Genomic DNA, 19,474 nt, shown 5'->3' with positions numbered 1-19,474 from the left:
CTAAAATGCTGTCTAGTTGCGCAACTTACTAGGGTTTGGAACAGAACCACGATGTCCTCAGCACAATAGTAAATGGCCAGAGGTCCCTTGCTACAATTCATTCAGCACAGTGATCGGTCAGCTCATCCAGCTTACCCATCTCCCAACACAAAGGGGGGCATATTGTGCTAGCCTTCTCATTGAGAGTTGAGACTTAGCCATAGTATTTAGGTAATTGTCATTTAAGCCTACACAATATGTACTCACTTTCCACAGGATTTACAAGCCACCAACATTGTGCCCTTAAGCAAGACACTTAACTCAAAATTGCTCCTGTAATAGATGTACTGTAATTCGGTTTAGGAAAAAAACATTTGAAAGCGTCAGCTGAATGACTACTTAGTACTTATGTGCCGCTTTAGTAAGAAAGTGCCAAGAATACAAATTCACTGGGTAAAAAGATTCACTGCAAGGACATAAATGTAATGAATGATGTGTGAATCATAAGGACTCATAAGGAAAATGAACCATCCTTTCAGATACACACCCTTGCATTATTATTAAGTGTCATTTTTAACCAGAAAATTTACGTTTGTCAGAAAAAGAGAAATGTATACTAAATTTATATATACAGTACATTTCCCAGGATGTCATTACCCGTTGAATTGTAATTCAGTTCCTGTTATTCCAAATGAACTTCCTGTGGGGTGTGGCCAATTCAATTTAAATTCTGACATAATTGAAAGGGAGCCAGCTCTTTATTTCTAAATATATTCCCAATCCTGGCCCACACACGCATGCACGCACGCACACACAGTCCAGTTGAGACAGAAAACATGACACAGGGTAGCTTTTTCAGAATGACTTGCCAGCATGCAATCCAGACTTTATCTAATTGATTCCTGTGGAATTCCATCTTGGCCCCAGATGGCCTGCCCCAAATACAGCAGGCTGACTACCTTTTAACCCCATTCCCTTCATGTGCACTGTCCCCATATGACAAAGAATCAAAGAGAAAAACACCCCTCACCAACAACACTTCACCATTTTTTTTCCCTTTCCAAACAAAGGCTGATGTTTGACTCTATAAATAATCTGTACACAGTAGTCCAACAGATGTGTAACATGCGCATAAAACACAGAGATAACACAATTTACAATGGATTAACACTCTTAATAAAACTGCAAAACAAGGAGGGAAAACAATTCCAAGCGATTCAAAGAGGACAGTGATGTTATCTGACAGAGTCAGGGTGTTACGCCACCAGCGCTGCCTAGCAAGCAAATGCTTTGTGCGTGAAAAGGGATTTATTTGTGCCAGCCAAATGTTGAAGCGCCTTGGAAAAACATTAAACCACTGAAACAGATCTCTTATGACAGCATGACAAACCAAAGCCTTTCTCAGGGTGTGAGAACGTGCTAGAATCGCTGTGGTCTTTCACTGATTGCAGAACGCCTATGCTGATGTTAGGGGGGAAAGCTCAGCACAATGTCAGTGTTCAACCACCTTTCAAAGCCAAGGTCAATGTCGCTGGCCCCGAGGGGAAAGGAGGGGATGGGCGGCACGGGGAATGGAAGAGTGAAGGCGAGGGGGGGGGGAGCTGAGAGGTGTTGGAGGAAAGGATGAAAACAGGGAGGGGTATTCTGCCCCAGTGCACACACAAAGGTCACCATTCCCTGGCTGACCCCTCCCCCTCGCCATCCTACTGTGACCTATAACCCTGGCATCACTGAGAAAATGCAGAAAAAGAAAGGGGGCGGGGAGGAAATAAAAAAAGAGAGACGAGGCAGAAAAAATATGAACGCTTTGCGGAGTGAGCGAAGACAGAGGGAGTCAGTCAGTCAGTGCAAAATAGAAACCTGGAAGCTGGTACCCTTTAAAGGGGTAAAAGTAAATTGTCTATTATCATTTATTCACTCTCATGTTGTTCCAAACCTGTATGTGCAAACCTGACTTTCTTTCTTCTGTGTAACACAATTTTGAAGAATGTTGGTAAACAAAGAGTTTCATTTACCATTGACTTCCATTGTCTGGACAAAAAAAATATCTTCTTTAATGTTCTACAGAAGAAGAAGATGTATGGTAACCGGAACTGTTTTGATTAAACACTCTTTCAAAATATATTTGTGTGTGTTCCACAGAAGTAAGGAAATCATACAATTTGGAACAACATGAGGGTGAGCAAATGATGACATGATGATAATTTTTTTGGGGCCATCCCTTCAATTAAAACTTTAAGGCTTATCTATAAGCAAGTTGACAAAATAGTTAAAACTGCCATATTTAAAATGTTTAATCTTTTTCTTTCAGGAAGATGGAGCAAAAATACTGATAACTCATTCTGCACTACACAGAATTTTGTCCAATCAAATGCTCTACAATAAGAATGTTACTACCTCAACCCACAACTGTTTAGAAAGTTGCAATTTATTATTTAATCATGACTGTTAATCTTTTAAAATATAGACTAGATTGGAATTCTGATTGGTCAAATCATCATTAATGGCTGAAACTTAACTAAAAACCTATTGCATTCAATATGTCCTTTCCAAACTTCCTTAATTGAAAATACATCAACACAGCAATTTCAAGCTCCTCAGGCTATTTCATGAAATCTGCCTGCCAAATCACTTGGGAGACATTGACGTTTAAATAAAATGTTGTACTAAATTACTAATGAGAAAGATGGATGTTCTTTGAAGTCCAAAACACCTCACAACAATCCCATCTAGAATCTCCAGAGAGAACGATAGCGAAGGCAAGAGTGATACAGGAGAAGATTAGCAAGATGTGACAGCGCCTCATGCCGTTCCTCATCCTCATCTGCCTCTTGAGGTCCTTATGATTTTCTGCCAATCTTCCAACAAGATGTCTGCCTTATGGGGGCGGACAGGAAGGGTTTTTTTTTATTGGTGGATGGCTCAGGGAGAGAGGTTTTTATTGGTGGATGGCTTGGGTCCTGTAAAGTGTGTTTAACAGGACTGGCTGGCTGTAAAGGTGCTGTTAAGTGTAGTGAAGCACGGTGACGGGGCAGTGGATATGAAGGGAAAGGGGACTTCTGGGAGGAGCTGGCACAGAGAGCTGGCACACACGCCACAGCACATGAACAAAAACGGGCAGACAAAAACATGGGCTCTGAGCAAACAGACAAGATGATAAGAGATAGTTCAGCATATAAATACAGGAACAAATGTAGGCAAAAAGACAGATACACAAATAAAGAAATACACTACTGTACAAAAGTTTAGGGTCAGTAAGATTTTGTTGAAAGAAATTAACTTTTTACTGAGCAAAGACGCTTTAAATTGATTAAACAGCCATTAGCCTTTAAATAATAAACTTGAAATACTCTTGTTCAGTCAAAAACACACACACACACACACACACACACACACACACACACACACACACACACACACACACACACACACACACACACACACACACACACACACACACACACACACACACACACACACACACACACACACACACACACACACACACACACACACACACACACACACACACACACACACACACACACACACACACACACACACACACACACACACACACACACACACACACACACACACACACACACACACACACACACACACGGAAAAGTTGTCCTGCCTCACAATGATCTCTGACCTCCTTTTTGACCTTCCAGGCCTTGCCTTTAACCCCCATTACTGAGGAATTCCCTCAACGAGCCCTAAAGCCCACACTCTAAAACCAAGAAAAGAGTGATCACAGGACCTCTTTTCACTTGCTTGTTTGTGAAAAGCAGGGGTGGTCCTAAGACATCCGGACAGAATAAATTTACAACCCCTGCCCCTTGACGTGCCTCCAAATGAAGCTCCCTTCTTAACCAAGTGGAAAAATCCTCTTAACAATGGCCTTGAATTTTAAAGTGGACCTGAAGTCAGATGAGTGGAGCCTATGGTCAAGGTTAAGGCCATTACTAGTCCTACAAAAAAAATAGTTAGTTCTGATTCCAGAACTGCATATTATACAACTGACTTGCATGTCATCTTAGCAGATTTCTAATTCTGTGCGTAACATCATAATAGGGGTTGGAGAAAATATTAGCAGTAAATTGCAGAATAGCGACCACTCAGGGCTGTGAAGAAATGAGACGAGAGGCAGTCTGAAGTTTGGAGTGTGAATGACAGCGGTTTTTCTTTCTTGCTTCAGACTGCCATTTATCATCAACACGCCATCCAACTCACTGCTAGAATGACAGAATTGTTAAAAGGCTGAGAAGAAAGGGAGAGGGGAGGCAGAGTAAGAAAAACAGGGCGAGAATGTGAAAGACTGCAAAAGAACAGAAACAGGAATGTGGCAACACTCTGAGGTAAGAGTCAAGAAAGGGATATAAACCATGAGAGAATTGGAAAGAGTAAGAAACAGAACATGAGAAGTAGAGAGTGACAGACAGACATGAATGATACATGTGAGGAAGACTGCCACACTGACACACAGCAGTTTATGTTTGTGGGACAGCTGCTTCTTCTCTCCCCTCTGCCAGTTTTAAGAGTGTGTGAATTTCAGATGTACCCATTTCCTATTCTGGCTGCGAGCCAGCTCTCCACTCACCTCACAACCCATGCAAGCCGTGCCAACAAAAAGAGAGGGGCTCTTTGCAAGTGTAAGGGCTGGATTAGATTATGATGCTAACAGGCAAATGCATGTGGAACAGAGGAATCTAAAAATGGGACTCATTTCCCTTTACCTTTAGTTATTGACCTTGCTGGAAAGCTGCCCAATACATGAGGGAATCAATATGTTGACTTACTCAAGGGAAGCAACACATCCCTAAATGAGTATGATTTGCAAAGATGATCTGTACGAAACTGGAATGGCTTTCAAAAAGGTTAAAACGCTGTCAGAAAAATGTGCATCTTCAAATGTGCAAAATTGCATCTTAAGGGGAACAACAGCTTGTCAGTGGGAAAGTACTATCAAATGAAAACTTTGTATCCCTAAAAGTTGCATATTAGTACCTTAGAGTAGTAATATATACCCTAAAAGGTACAACTATGTATACAACAAGGGTAAATAAGGTACAAAGTTGTCCCTATAAAAGGCATTGCCCCAGTGATAAGCTGTTGTTCCCCTAAAGGTAATTTTTTCCTGAGTGTGAAAAGACAGAAGCTGGGTTTTCATTTAGCCATTTTTCATGCAAATTTTGGATTACCAAAAAAAAAAAAACTATTTGCTCACTTGAGGTGGATTCATTTCTTTATGTCTGTAAAAGACATTGTTATAAAATACAATGGAAACACAGTTACAGAACCAAATATATTCCAACATGTGCGTCAAAAAAGGTGCAACAAATAAAGTTAATGTGAAAAAAGTGATTTCATAATTTTTTTCATAAAAAATGTTTTGCCGATTTTTGCCTTTATTATGACAGGACAGTATAGAGTGGACAGGAAGCGAGGTCGTAGAGAGAGATGGGGACGGGATCGGGAAAGGTCCGCGAGCCAGGACTCGAACTCATGTTGCCCGAAGCGCAACGGCGCACTGCCCACGAGGCCATCGGCACTTACAATTTATTTTACTTTTGTTGACAGTCTTCTCCCATCTGTGGTCTGTGAAATCTGTGCTCAAACATCAAAAGCAGTCAAGTTACAACTACTGCACTCCCCATAGTATTAATATCTTACTTGAGGTTCAAAGGGGCCAATACTGATGGAAAACCCTCAAGCGAGAGAAAACACTCGAGCTCCCCTCGAGATTTAAGCGAGATGCATGTGCTACAAGATTGCAAAATGATGGTCTATTTCCATGATCCCTTCTCGTGTGTCATTTTATTTAGAGTGGAGCATACAAATAACTGTTAAAACACTTTCTCCAGAGAAGGTGAGAAGAGCGAGGTGTTGAATTTCTTGATGGCTCATCTCTAGTGAATTACACTCGGAGGCATAATGGCAGATGCTACAGGGTCCCTGGACTGATCTCATTATATACTGACACTAATTTTAGCCCTCTCTTATTCAATCACTCACTCTTCCATATCTCACCTTTCCTGCATACAAGTGTTTTTGCTCATCTCACAAGGCAGTAACGTTAAAACTAAGGTTTATCTTGCACTAGGGACATAACCACCATGGTTATATAACCATAATAACCACCGCTTACATTCTGATCTGCAGAAATGCGTGGGGCCCCTTTATAACCTATCCCACCGCTCAGAAATTCTACCCTGTAAAATCCTGTAAACAGTAAAAGTTTTCACAAAACCATTAAGCAGTACACTTTTATTTGATCGCTAAATCAGCATATCAGAATTATTTATGAAGGGTCATGTGACACTAAAGATTGGCAGCTGAAAAAGTAGCTTTGCATTACAAGAATATATTATATTTAAAAAAATAAAATAATTATTAAAAATAAATAAAAAATTACAAAATAAAATATATTAAATTAGAAAACAGTTATTTTAAATTGTAATAATATTTTATAACAGCCTGGGTGAGCATTAGATACTTTTTTTTTTTTTAAAAGAAAAGAAATGTTACTGACCCCATATTTTGGAGCAGTAGTCTATAGGATGTTTTTGCCTATTTTTTCTTCTTTTTGATCATTTATCTTTTATATCTTTCTCACTTTCACACACAGACACAAGGCACATGATCTGTGGTAACATTTATGTCTGTATCACAAATGGTGTCGGATGGGTTATATTGATGGTTTTGTTGGAATCCCTCACCTTAAGTATGAGCTATACTTAGCCAAATCCAAATGAAAAGACAAATGCAGATTCAATAATATTCATCAGCACCTCACATACAATATATCGGACACCCAACCCCACCACACAAAAAAGCATTAAGTGTCCTCTAATTTAGGCCTGTGAATTACCCACCATCCTTCTCTCTCTCTTTCTCTCTTAATTAGGGCTCTCTTCCTCTCAAGCACTTTCCCTCTTTCTCCCTTCTTCTCCACGCCCCATTGTGAGGCAGTCCTGACCTGAAAGCATGTGTCATTGAGCTCCATGTCAGTGGGGTGCGGTTGGGCTTCTGTACAGGAGAGAGGGTGGGCTTGTGGGATTGCGGGGTTGGGTGGGAGGAGCTTGGCTACTGGACAAAGGAGAGAGGTAGGACATGTATTGTTGAGTGATGGAGTGGAAAGCCAGTGGAGAGGGAGAACGTGGAATGGGTGAAATCCAGAGAAAGTGCGGGTCCCTTCCCCCCCCATTACCCTGTACGACAGCCCTATAACCTCCTCTGCTTTGATGGTTATGTGTCAACACATCCTCCCCTCCGGTTTGACCAACAAAACAGCTCTCATTCAACACGCAGGATTAGTTGACACGACGGCTAGCAAAAATGTCAAATCAGATTGGAAATGTCTGAAGAGAAGCTCATAAGAATGATTTTTATAGGAGCTTCCTGCTTCTCGTTCTCATGCTCTTTACAATCCACCTTTTTATCGCTCTCGCATTCATCCGTCGGGGTGACGGTACCCCGGGCGCTCTTCTCCTGTGTTAAATCATAAAAGTGCGCTGAACTGCAGAGAGCTCCATATATGTGAATACGTAGTGATCTATTTGTGTTTATTTGCAGTTCCCTCTTCAGTCATCCCTGGCCTCATCTCTTCTTTCAGTTTAGCCTTTCCATCTTAATTCAAGCAAATCCCCTCTAGAGTCGACAGGGTCAATTACAGCCCAAGAAGGCTGAATAAGAGGGTGAGAAAGAATAAATTAATACTTAAAGCCTATACTCTTTAACAATTGACGCTTAAGAAAAGAACAAAAGTGCATGCGTTCCGATTGATCCAGGAGAGCTGTTTGGTAATGGGTGGGGGGCTTTTATGATCAGTTGCTTGGTGACAGGCTCAAGAGGAGGGCAGGAAGCAGGAATAAACTGTGCGTCGCAATCCACTGTACCGTTTCCATGATTCATTCAAACTATGAAAAGCTTCCTGAGGCCCAGCTAATGAGGATCCACTAGCGAAAGGAAGAAAGAAAGACAGAGAAAAGGGAGAAGATGGAGAAAAAGAGGCAACGGAGCCATCAAAGACGAAACATTTACAAAAATAAGTGTTTCCTGAAAGGGCCATGTGATTGAGAGCGGCGACGGGAGCTCAGCACCCGACTGTGTACTCACAGAAACGGCCGACAAGCGAAAAGGGGAAGCGTAATTTATGGAAAGAGTGGCCGTTTTGGGGGCGGAAGGGGTCTTTTTCTGAGGGGGGTTGTAAAGAACCTCGCTAATCACACCCTCTTTTGCGATGGCAGAGTTCTCTCTTCACGGCAGTGGGCCGAAATTACCCCAAAGTGCAAATTGTCCCGATGTCTCGAAAAATGTGCACAAAACCAGAAAAGACACAAAAACACAGGAGCAAAAAAAAAAAAAAAAAAAAAAAAAAAATCCTTTGATCAGTTTAAGGACTAAGGAGCAGATCTATGTCACCTCACTTAGCAGGAGAAAGGGCTCTCCTAACAGCCTGTGCAACACTGGTGGCGTCTAAAAGCATGAAAGAGCGCTGTAATGGGTGGAAAGCCTCTTGTATGCTAAAGCAGCCCGACTGGTGGTTGGCCATTACACATCTCCCTCTTTTTATTAGACCCAATGTGCTTGCTATACAAACAGCCTGCCTGGGGTCTCACAAAGCCCCTTGGCAGCAAACAACCAGGTACATTTATCTCATTTCTACAGTAAACGTCTCATTGAGAGAGGGGAGGTTAATATACTGCAACATTTGAAAAGACTATTGATAAGAGGTTTCTTAATATACATTGCACACAGTCACATTAAATCTCTTACTCTCCGTCCTGTTATCACCTTCCTCTCTCCTAGGTGTCTCTAATAATTTGCTATCTTCAACAGGGAAATGAGTTTGTGCCTATAACACACCACGATTATGAGGAGTGTTTCCTTCGCCACTGTTCAATCTGCAGCGCAACAGTGAAAGATATCATATTTCAATCGAGCATGCAGTCTGAATTGAATGTGGTGAGATAAAAGACGGTGTACTGTGAATAAAAAAATACCAAGACATGCTGTTCTATAGCATCGTTTTCACTGCCAGCACTCAATAACAGACATACAGTGGAACAAATGACTCTTATGGGTCATATTTTATGAATCGCACAAAAAAAAGAAAACGCACAAGTTATTGATTTGAACCCAACTGATGAACTGACTGAATCCATCAGAGCGCCAAGACTAGGCCTTTAAGTAGTTTATGCAACCGGACAGAGGGTGCACCGTACAGCTATAAAGCGTAATCCAACACTATAAAACCAAACACAATGTGATGGTGAGGGTGACCGTGCCTTTTCGGTGAAGGGTCCGAAATTATGGAACAGTCTTCCTTTCCATGTGAGGTCATCTTCATCACTAGCCATTTTTTAAGTATTCTTTAAAAACATTTCTGTTTTCTTTAGCTTTTGAATAGATTATGAAATGTGTTTTTTGAAGCTGATAGAATGATGTTGTTTTTAAATATGTTTATTTTATTCTTGCTTGATCTGTAAAGCTCTTTGGGTCAACCTCTGTTGTTTTTAAATGTGCTATAAAAATAAAGGTTGACTTGACTTGATGTCCTTAATGTCAGCATGAAACACAATTTCCCTACTGTATGTTTATTAGTACCACACACAGACAGAGCAAGACAAAATAAGATGGAGAACAACATAAAACAAAAGGCCAGAATGAAGAAAGACCCAACTTAATGACTTCAAATACAACTATGGATTTTGCTCAATGTCATAATTCGAAACCCAAGGCAGTCTGTAAAAAAAAACAAAAAAAAAAACATGTAATGTCTTGAAGATCAATCTCCATCTCCATCAGGACATGTGTAGGAACTATTAGCGTCTCATTGATTGTAGCTGAAGGTCTAAGGGAAGTCTGCTCACACACATACCAATGTAAAATGAGAAGAACATAATTTCAGCTGTGTGAGAGTTGCCCTGCAGATACTGTAGAAGTGAGAATCCAGTTGGCCATTAAGCCTGTTCTTCCTTTATCCAGTACACTTCTAAAGATTCATGGATAAAGAGGCCATGCCCTGAGCGCTGGTACCATGATACTCTAGACACTCATCATTCCTTTTGAAACCAAGCAAGCACACACACAGTCTCTCACCTACATCACTTAAATATTTGTCACAGGTCAGACAATAAAAGGAAAATGTAGAAAGACTCAAAGAGTGGTCACATGCTTCATTAAAACAGAGCCCACTGTCAATGCTCAAGCTTTCAGTGCAGGGATCAAAAGGTCACTGAGAGACCTTCGAATCCGTTGTGATCCTACAGCTCTGATCAATATGAACCAAAGTTGGGGCCATCTATTACACTCAAGCTGACAACCAGGAAGTGTGCGCCCAGACTATTATTACTGGAGGATGTGCTAAGATGTGCACAGGTTGTGCTTATGGGGTTTGAACATGAAAGGAAAGAATAGTTGGACTTGAGTGCTGATACATAGCATACACTTAGCCAACTCTACAGAATACAGTCTCAGGGTCTCTGAATGAATCATATTGTGCCATGTTTTTTTAGTGTGTTTTTTTTATATGACACAAGAATATTTTCCATGTACTGAGATATTACTGTGTTTTTGGCCATGTACCATGTAAAATCACAGTATTCTTCAAAGCACCCTGGAGTTTTTACAATTTGAGTTGTACAATTTGTACACTAAAAGTCAGAGACAATCTGTGACAAGAAACTTTAAAGTCAGAATTAAATGAAAATTCATCCTATCTATCTTCTAAATGCATGTTATGGATCTTATTGTGAACAGTTCACCTATTCACATTTCATAGTTTTGACCTTGTAATTTTTAATGATCTTTCAGTGAAACTACAGACTTCTCTCTGGGAACGTATGGCTGACTTCTCCTACATCTCCATTTTACTATCGACTGCAAGCTCACATTCATCCAATCAACAAACCCAACATATTTTGATAATCCATTTCACTCGGATGTACTAAAATATTGCACATAAATCTTTTAATCGTCCATGTGCTCTATTATTTGTTTGTTTTTTTCAAAATATCCCCATTTCTTTCACAAGTATCACATTCACTTAAAGTGAAAGTCAACATTGAGCTTCATCCTCAAAGACTTTATCAGCTGTCATTTTCTTCTTCAGCTGTCATTTTTTTCTAAATGTGCCATTCACACCTTCCAATTTCATGCAACTCTGTTTAAATGTATTACAGCACATTAATTTAAATCCCACTATGTGCTCATTTTGTGTGTACCCAGACCTGATGGTACAGTATATTGATGGTGCCTATAGCTAATGCAATACATCAATCGTTGTATGAAAATAATAAAGAAAACATTCTGCCACATAACATTACGCTTTTATCTGAGTGCTTTTCATTATGCTGGTCCACCCAGCTTTGCTTGCCAATCATTTAGTCCAACAAAAGATTTTCATCTGCTATGCTATTAGATTTGCGTCCCACTCTATCTCCCAGCTATTGTTCACCCATAATTTATGCAGAAAGCAGACATATTCCTTTCTGGCCCAGATGAAAAATCGAAAAAGGTGCTAAAAAGTAAGTATGCGCTGACCTTTACCAATCAGCATCCCAGAGAGTGTGGGTTTAAAGGTTCCCCAGTCCAGCGAGCCGAGATGACTGTTCCCTGTGGCGTGGCAGAGGCGGTGTAACTTCAGAGGCCAGTCACTAACCACTGGCCCACTGGGAGCGGAGCCAAAGTATGTACCACAACACAGCAGTGCACCGTCTACACACAGTGTGTCAGTCTCACTTCACCGTGTGTGTGCGCATGCACAAGTCAACGATCTTCACATCACACACACCTCACTGCAAGGCCCACAAATGGACTGCTGTGTTCAGATATGGCACAGCATGGGCTGCCCATGTGTGTGTGTGTGTGTGTGTGTGCGTATGTGTAACAAGACCGCAGGCGGAGATGTCTTTCTGTGTCAAACAATACGGCCACAGAGCTAAATGTCTGCAGACACTGTTTTGCTTTACGGAGGCAGAATCAATTGCAAACGTATGATGCGGTCAATAAAAAGATGTTAAATTGGGCATGTCATCACTGACCACACCGCATTAAACACAAGAGCTCAATATCTCTACAAACTGTATTGTTCTACAAAATGTGTATTCTTTATGTACACAAACTGGCAATAAAGCAGAATCAAGATCTATAAATGGAATGCACTTTTTAACATGACTCAATTACAATTTTAAATATAATATAATATATTTACCTAAGCAATTACTATCATTATTATAATTATTATCATTAAAATATACTATAAATTTGTATCTACATTAATATAAATTATTTATGTAACGGTATACATATTATATATTTAAATAAATACAAATAAATAATTTTTTTATGATAAAATAAAGTAGTGATGACTCTTTAGCTTAGAGAAACTATTCAAACATTTCCTGATTCTCTCCAGAGTAAATCTTATGAGTGTAAGCTAACAGGTTACTGTGAGTCTTGATTATTTGAAGTTGAAGAGAAAGGACCTGATTTTCTAAAAGCGTACTCCTTCTGAAGCACCATATAATAACAGCAAGAGACCCTGAATTTCTCACATCATCACTAAAACACACTTTCACATTAGCTTTCAAATTAACACTCGCCTGACATCCATTTAATGACCAACTCTGCTCTCCCCCCGGCTACTATTTACAACTATGCCAGCACAACTACCTCCTGCTAACCGCTAAAGAGAGCATAAAGAACCCTCCATAAGGCCCTTCTGTTTTCTTTCTTCTTATGCCCTTTATATTTACCCAGCATCTATATGAAAAGATCAAACACATTTTGGACGACATGAGACCGGACAAATCATAATAAGTCATCTTTAGTTGACTTAAAATCCAATCATAAGCACAATACAGTAACAACGCTTCAGCATTGGACGGGAACAAGGCCCGATTCATACGGGGCCACGGTGGGTATGGGTGACTAGAAAAGCAAATTTAGCCTTGGTGCCTGTGACCAGCAAGAGGGCGAACAACAGCACTCCAGATTATTGTGACACCGACAAAAGCAGAGGGAAAGGAGCACAGCATGGCCGGGTTTAATAGTTAAGTTCAATACAAGAGCCAGAGATTTAGTAATATAAATCACAACACAAGCACGACTGGGAGCGCCACAGCAGCGCACAAAAGGCAGACTGGATCCTACAAGCCAATTTATCTTCAGAAATAGAAGGAGCCCATTGTCCATATATCAAATGGCCTGTCCCAGCCCCCTGCGTCCCTCATGTTCAGTTCATCCAAAGTTAATGTAGCCTGAGTCTACACCACGCCGTGCTCTAACACTGAGTGCACTGTGAAAGACTCTGCAAATGAGCTGGCAGTGGCTTCTATCAAACTCACTTTAGCTTCTCGGGACAATCTAACAGCACCAATATCTGCTGGCAGTGGTGTATCTAGACATTTTTCACAGGGGTGGTCCATTTGGGGTGGAGACACTTTCAAGAGTGGCATGAAAAATAACCTGCCTTCCCTTATGATGAAGATACAAATAATAATACTTTAACTTATAATGTGTTTTTCTTAGACCCAGCAAATAAAATAAAATATCATATAATTTGATATAATGCCAAGGAGTGCTAATGAGACCGGTCTCGAGTCTCACGGAGGAGCTCTGGAAGGATAAAAGGAGAGATGAGAGAGGACCAGGCCTGGACTTTATGCTGTATTTTATTATGTTTATATGCGGCAGTTGTCTGAGCGGCTGCTACTTTACGGTTTTGTTGTTTGTCTATTTTGTGATTAAACTTTATGTTGATCATTTGCCGGTCCCCACCTCCTTCTTGCATGAGCATATAATATAATATAATATAATATAATATAATATAATATAATATAATATAATATAATATAATATAATATAATATAATAATATCCTAAATAAAAATATATATTTTCATTGTCATTATCTTCATCATCATGGACGGCAAGCTAAGCAGAAACAGATGAGACGATATTAAGAGATGAATTATATTACTATAATTTTAACTAACAATTCCTAGCAATTTTACCATTAAAACTTTTTTCTTTTTACCTTTTCAAGTATTTGCCATTAAAAAATCCTTGAAAAAAACTAACAGGTGGGATTAGCAGAGTGTGAACGGAACAAGGTCTTATCTCTCAATTACAACACACTGAAATGCTACTTACTAGCAGCCTGCACTCTGGCTTTGCGGCTCAAGACAAGCCCAAAGAAATTTTGGGCTATGCACTCATAGTCTCCCTCATCAGACGAGCCATCAGACTTGGTCTTCTGGAAGTGGCCAATCAGAAGCGAGCCATTAGCAAACATGACGTAGTTTTGGTCCTTCACAATCAGCGCTCCGCTGCGTCTCCACTGTGTGGTGATGGGTGGGATCCCCTCCACCTGACAGTGCAGCATCAGAGGTTGTTCCTGAACAGCGATGATGTCACTGGGCTCCAGGGTGAATGACAGCTCGGCCCCAGATGTCATACCTAGTAGGCACAAACACACAAACATACACAAAAATTAAAAACTGAACTATAGACAATACAAATGAAACGCTTTATTCAGAAGGCTTTGCTCTCAGAGTATTACAATTTAAACTTTATATATAATTAAGTAATATCAGTATGACCACTTGTTCCAAATGCTCACTAAAGCTCCATTTATTTGATCTAAAATACAGTAAAACTGTCAAATATTATTACAAATTAAAATAACTTTTTTCTACTTGAATTTATTTTAAAATGTAATTTAGTCTCGTGATTGCAAAGATGGATTTTCTTTATTCAGGATTCTTTGACGAACAGAAATATAATTGAAATACTATTTTTGTTTTGTAACGAAGTAAAAGTATTTACTGTCATTTTGATTAATTAAATGCATTCTTGCTGAATAAAAGTATACATTTCTTTTTAAAGATTTCTTTTTTTTTACTAAGCCACAAATACATGAGTGGTAGTGTGTGTAACACTTGCATTATCTATTATGAAAGCTGCTATTTAGGAACAGATAGAGGAGGGAGGAACATTTCCTTTAATCACTCAAAGTTGGCATGATTATCTGCTGATGTCAATTTAAAAATGGCCAAGTCAAAGTCAATTAATCTGCCTGGCAGATATATATCAGTGTAGAGAATGGGAATAAATGTCTCAGAGCCGTGAATGTGCAGTGAATTTGATTGATAGTCATAGATCAGTAGTGTAGTGAAATTTAAAATGTCTCTTTGATTTAAACTGAATGCAATTCACAGGCAAATGTGTGCACGTTAGTGTGAAAAGCTAGTGTACTATTTGCAAGGGTCTGTAAATCTTTTCCTATAGGGTTGTGAGGATGCTAGAGCCTATCCCATGCTACAGGCAGAGAAACACTCTGGAAAAATGGTCAGTCAATCACAACATAACATTTGTTTTTAGTGCAAATATAAAAGAGAAAGAAAGTGAGACCTGGGACTTATTATTTCAACACCAACAGCAAACTAAACACCACCACTTTTCTTTTTTTGATCGTTTGAAGCAAGTTAATTATTTCTGGGTTCAACAACACACAGACCCTGCTTGGCTCCTCATCATACGGTATGTTCTGTTTTGGGTGCTGTTGAGATGGTTCGCCCCTAACAGGCTGGTAAATTAGCTTACACTAAGAAGAACCATGAAAGAAGAATAGTCTTCCTGAACCTGATAGACAAAGTTTGGCAAAGGTGTTTTATGGATAGAAACCACAGCAGAAGAGATATAGGACATATTGGAGAGAAATAGAAAAGGAGATTTCCAGAAACTTTCCTGTCGTTATCTTTAGACGAAGTTTGCATCTACACTTCCCAAAAAATAAAATAAAAAAATACTAAAGGCCCATTCACACCATAAAGCGGTAACTATGATAACTGTATTAGCGTCAACTAGCAAACAATTACATTCCGTTTATTTTAAGCATGCACGGCCGCTTTAAATGTTCAAGCTCTTTTCTGATTGGCTGTCAATGTTTTTATCATTCATCACCTGGGAAAAAAACGTTAAGAAAATGATTCCAATTTCCATAGTTCCTTATCGTTATAGTTGTTGTGTACTGTAGACACTGCACTTATATACATTTTAGAACTCTTTTAAAACTATACCTTTATCATCCTTGGATGTGAAAGTGCCTTAAGTCTCTCTAAATGTTCCCTTTTAATAATAAAGTCCTCCAGCAGATCAGTGACACCCACAACAAATGAGGGACGAAGAATAAATAGCAGTCTGCCCTGACTTAGCGTGATAAAAAGGAGAGCTTAGCGGACTCTCTTGTGCTCAGAACTGGAGGTATCGGGTTTCAGTCACTGATGGGCTAAGCAGTAGCAGTCTCTGCCTGCGGCTCAGGAATCCATCTGAAGTTCAGCAGGCGGGGGGGCACAGCTAGACACCAACTCCGGCATCTTCGCTCAAATTCCAACCCCAAAATATACCCCTATAGGTGCATCCATGGAATGCACCGACTCGCTCGTCCCTGCAGATCACATGACAAATAAATGAAGAGGGAAAGACAGAAAAACAGCTTCTCATTATGTTACTAAAGTGGGCTAAAGGGCCTGAGTTATCTCTTCAGGTCTTTCTTATCTCGCTGCTGTTCCTCTCTTTTAGTCCCTGCTCCATTTGTGAAACAAGAATCATGCTCTTGTCAATTGCCCAGTTTTATTAATGGACACAGTTTTCTTCTCTGACTTCTAACAAGGTTTCATTGCAGCTCCAGCAGAGCATCATTCTCAGGGTAACACACACGTCCCCAGAGCAACTGAAAAACTTCTCACTAGGTTCTTCGCTAAGTGTTCAAATTGTCTCTTCCCTTCCCTTCACTGATAAAACGCCAGGGTTGTACAGCATAATGTTTAGATCTTTTTGAGTTTTGATATGGATTTTACTCCACTTACAACTTGAATTCCCCAAACTACAATAATTCAAGTGTTGGTATATAAACACTACAGTGTGATCCGATGCTGTGCTTGATTTGGCACTTCTGCTTTCAAACGTTTTTAAAATCTTGAAGCATATACCTTTAGATAGCAACCTCACACTTGGTACACAGACACTTCAAAATAGTGAAAATGCTCAAATAGTTTAAGGTCAGTAAGATTTTAAGAAATAATGACTTGTATTCAACAAGAACTGATCAAGATCAACAGTGACAGCAAAGACTTATACTGTACATTGTTACAGTTAACTTTCTATTTATTAAAGAATCCTGGAAAATGTTTACCGTTTCCACAAAAATATTAAGCAATCCAATAGGTTTCACCATTGATAATAGTAAGAAATGTTTCTTGAGCAGCAAATCAGTATATTAGAATGATTTCTGAAGGATCATGTGACACTGAAAACTAGAGTAATGATGCTGAAAATTCAGCTTTGCCATAACAGGAATAAATTACATTTTAAAATATATCAAAATAGAAATGTAATATTTCATATTCTCAGTTTTACTATTTCTGATTAAATAAACGTAACCTTGGTGAACTATGCAAGAGACTTCAAAAACAAACCTGTACACATCTTTTTAATGATTTTTCTTCATTTTAGATGTTACATAGGCTAACACACAATTAAATTGCTTTCACTAAACAAATAAATGACTATTTTTAACTACATTATAATTCTCTAAATCTTGATCACTTTTGTTTGTTTTTCTCTATTTATACAAGTTCATTGCTGTCTGCAGCTATATTTTTCTATTTTTTTTCACTAAATGTTTCCATTAAGCACATGTTCAATCAAGCTTTCTGATAAGTGAGATAGAGAAAGAGAGGCCACATCAGCAGCCAGCAGTAAGCCCATGCAGTTATTGATTAGAAATCTTTAAAGAAGGCTCCTTGAACTCAGATGAGACATCAATCAGAAGAGAAAGAGTAACAGCAAATGTGAGGGGAAAAAAACAAGGTGAAGAAGTGAAGAGATAAAATGAGTAAAGGATGAGAAACAATATTAATTTAAAAGAAAGATACAAATGCAAGAACAAGTATACGACACGACATGGGCTGAGTGACTCCTCTTTTGAGAAGTGTTAAGGGTTTAAGCACGGCTAGAGCACCCTGGAGTTCAGGATTAGCCCAGCGTGAATCCTGCAGCCTGCCAGGCAGACTCACACAGAGTGCCTTTGAGTGATGCTCACACATGGGTTTACCACTGACACTCAAAACAACATGCCACACCACATCAGACTCAATCACTGTTCTCTCCACCCTGCAGAAGCCTACGTTTATCAGCTAGAAGGAAGAAAGAAATCCAAAGAGGAGACATTTTAAAGGGATAGTTCACGGCAAGATGACCAGATTTCATCTACTAACGCTCCTTCATGTTGCCTGAAAACACTTAATCATTTTTTGATACACAAAAGAGGTTATTTAGCTGAACGTCCAAGCTGTTTTTCACACAACATATGAAGTACCTGCAGCTGTCAGATAGATTCCAAAATTAACAACTAACTGGCATAAAATACCAAGAGAGTAGTCTCTAGACATGTGCGCTTCTGTATCCTAAGTCTTCTAAAGTCATGTGACAGCTTTATGCGAAGAACAGACCATTTATTCAATTCCTGATTTCCACTTGTTCAAACAGAACCTGCATATAAACTAGTGCAACACATTAAAATGAGCTTGCTTGAATTACCAATGTCCCAGTGGTGTGCCTGGTGTTTTAAAATGAGGCCACAAAGTCCTCAGTTTTTTTTATACATCAGATGTAAATGTATGTCCGTTACATTTATTTTTCCTGGTTAAATAAACATTACATAAAAAAGAGAAACTAAATACAATTCTATTTTGTATTTTTACACTAGCTATAATGTTCTACTTCTATTTATTAAAGCTCCAGTCCGTAACTTTTTTGGGTAAAAATTATCCAAAATAAATTTTTGAGCAAGTACATAACCAGCCAGTGTTCAAAACTATCTGCTTGCATTAACTCGATTCAAAACGGTAAGCTTGTATTAATGTTTTTAATTCCAGTGGTACTGGTGGATTTCCGCGGGAAATTCAAGCATGTCTTTGCGTCATTACAGTACGTCACCTCTGTACACATAAAGAAGGAGTCTCGGCTAGTCGGCTATATTGCGTGTGAGGATGTTGGAGGTGGAGATTTATAGCCTTTTCTCACAGCACTTGATATAATTAAACTTATAATTAGACTTCGGACTTTGGAGTGGCTACAGAAAAAAAAAGAGACTATAAACAAGGATAAATATCTGAAGGGCATAGTCACGCAATGCTGATGTTGTTAACATGAACAATTTGAGAACAAAGTATAATTTGCACGGTTTGACGTGATATGATACGCAATCGTTAGATTTGATTAGTGCGATTTACTGCAATGCTTTTTTCCCTTTAGTTGCTCAGAAAAAAAAGTGGATGTTACTTATTCAGATAACATTTTGCCTCCTCTCACATGACTTTCATATTCCTTGTCAATTACCCCCCACTAAAACTCAACACACGCTTTAGGGGGGTCTATTAAAAGTCAATGGGCTCAGGGGAGGCAAGAGAGACGTGGAC

At 39.3% G+C, this 19,474-nt stretch overlaps 1 protein-coding gene across 1 annotated transcript in view; it reads right to left on the bottom strand.

Moving 5' to 3' along the window:
• The window catches only part of igdcc3 (immunoglobulin superfamily, DCC subclass, member 3), a 64,136-nt gene that overhangs the window by 41,024 nt on the left and 3,638 nt on the right, over positions 1-19,474 (bottom strand). Inside the window, exon 2 of the mRNA XM_079604773.1 lies at positions 14,145-14,450. Within this exon, the coding sequence (XP_079460899.1) occupies positions 14,145-14,450 (306 nt within the window). The remainder of the gene's footprint in view (positions 1-14,144; positions 14,451-19,474) is intronic.

The sequence above is a fragment of the Phoxinus phoxinus genome (assembly GCF_949152265.1).
Source record: "Phoxinus phoxinus genome assembly, chromosome: 2".
Classification (NCBI taxonomy): Eukaryota; Metazoa; Chordata; class Actinopteri; order Cypriniformes; family Leuciscidae; genus Phoxinus; species Phoxinus phoxinus.
Note: the sequence above shows the minus strand (reverse complement) of the source record. Positions and strands in the feature narration are given on the sequence as shown.